General features: G+C 50.8%; 1 protein-coding gene across 1 annotated transcript; it reads left to right on the top strand.

Moving 5' to 3' along the window:
- Positions 1 to 314: 314 nt before the first annotated feature.
- On the top strand, positions 315 to 1,813 carry LOC135641756 (uncharacterized). The gene has a single exon (XM_065157447.1). The coding sequence runs from the start codon at positions 330 to 332 to the stop codon at positions 1,416 to 1,418; it is 1,089 nt and encodes a 362-aa protein (XP_065013519.1). The 5' UTR covers positions 315 to 329; the 3' UTR covers positions 1,419 to 1,813.

The following is a 1,813-nucleotide window of genomic DNA, read 5'->3' as shown; positions in this document are numbered from 1 at the left end:
AAAAAACTAGAATAACATGTACGAATAAATATTGTCAATGTGGAAGATGAAAGGTAATACACCTAACGGACATTCTCTGGAATTAGAAAAACTATATACGATGTACGTACCCAATCAATTCATAATTAATTAATTAATGTTTTTTATTCGAGCCAATATGAACGAACCTTTTAGTCATTCTACAAAAGTGTATTCCAATTATTTAAAAAAATTAAGGCGCTGTTAAAAAGTTTTCTAAGATTAAATTAAATTAGGAATTTTTTTTCGAAAATTCTCCCATAAAACAATTCCATAAAACAATATGAGTATTTTTTTTAACCCTTGCAGGGATGATTGGCCATCGCCTCCGCCCGCAACCCCATCACCACCACCTCCTCTCCTTCTCCGCTCCCATGGGAGAACAAACCATCCACTCCACCCAATCTCTCTCCTCCTCCGCCCTTTCCACCACCACCACCACCGCCGCTGCCCCCCCTGCCACCTCCAACAACCTCCCCACCGACCCTGCCGCTGTTAGCACCACCATCATCACCGCCGCCACCACCACCATCTCTCTCCGCCCACGAAAGATCCGAAAGGTTTCTTCCTCCTTCTCCTCCTCGGTGTTGGCCGAAGACGCCTTCAAGAAGAACCCTTCCTCCGATGGCCGCCTCGCCGTCCGCGTGATCCCTCGCCCGCTGTCCGCCGACGGGGAGATCGTCGTCGCCCTCCGCCACCTCCGCGCCGCCGACCCCCACCTCGGCCGCGTCATGGACGCCCACGAGCTCCCGGCCTTCCAGTACCTCCACCCGCCCTTCCACGCCCTCGCCCGCAGCATCCTCTACCAGCAGCTCGCCTTCAAGGCCGCCGCCTCCGTCTACTCCCGCTTCCTCTCCCTCTGTGGCGGCGAGGCCGGCGTCGTGCCCGAGGCCATCCTCGCCCTCACGCCCCATCAGCTCCGCCAGATCGGCGTCTCCGGCCGCAAGGCTTCCTACCTCCACGACCTCGCCCGAAAGTACCACACCGGTATCCTCTCCGACGCTGCCATCGTTGCCATGGACGACAAGTCTCTCTTCACTATGCTCACCATGGTCAAAGGCATCGGCGCCTGGTCCGTCCACATGTTTATGATCTTCTCTCTCCACCGTCCGGATGTGCTTCCCGTCGGCGACCTCGGCGTACGTAAGGGGGTGCAGATGCTTTATGGTCTTGAGGAGGTTCCGCGGCCTTCGCAGATGGACCAGCTCTGCGAGCAGTGGAGACCCTATCGCTCCGTTGGTTCCTGGTACATGTGGCGCCTCGTCGAGGCAAAGGGCACCTCCACTATGGCTTCATCCAACACTGAAGGGGGAGGACTCGATATTACTACCATGGAAGAAGGAATAGTGCAGCAACAACAGCTTGTCGATCCAATTCAGATGCTTCCCAGTCTTGGATGAGAACTGTACGATGCCTACTGGTACTGCTTAGATTTTCCACCAAAGCTAGCTTATTGAAATGGATATTTGTTCTTCTTTGTTTCCTCTATTCAATGAGCTGAGCTGCTGTCTGCACTGAAGTTGTCTGCTATCTTAGTGTAATTCATCGCATGTCCAGTGTTGTGTTTTTTTCGTTAAGTGGAGAATCCCAAAGCCACTGGTAGGGCAGCCTGTATGGTACTTAACTTTGACACTTATACATTTCATTGGCAGATGGTGGAAACAGAATAATGTTGTAATACTGTTGGTCATCTAGTGACTGTAAATTACAAGCTAGAACAAATTTGATCATCCATAGTCAGGATTGTTGCAGTTTTATTGCAAAATTATTTATGATTATGTGCGATTGGATATTA

Source organism: Musa acuminata, chromosome BXJ3-6 (assembly GCF_036884655.1).
Source record: "Musa acuminata AAA Group cultivar baxijiao chromosome BXJ3-6, Cavendish_Baxijiao_AAA, whole genome shotgun sequence".
Classification (NCBI taxonomy): Eukaryota; Viridiplantae; Streptophyta; class Magnoliopsida; order Zingiberales; family Musaceae; genus Musa; species Musa acuminata.
This window is presented reverse-complemented; position numbering and strand designations above follow the sequence as displayed.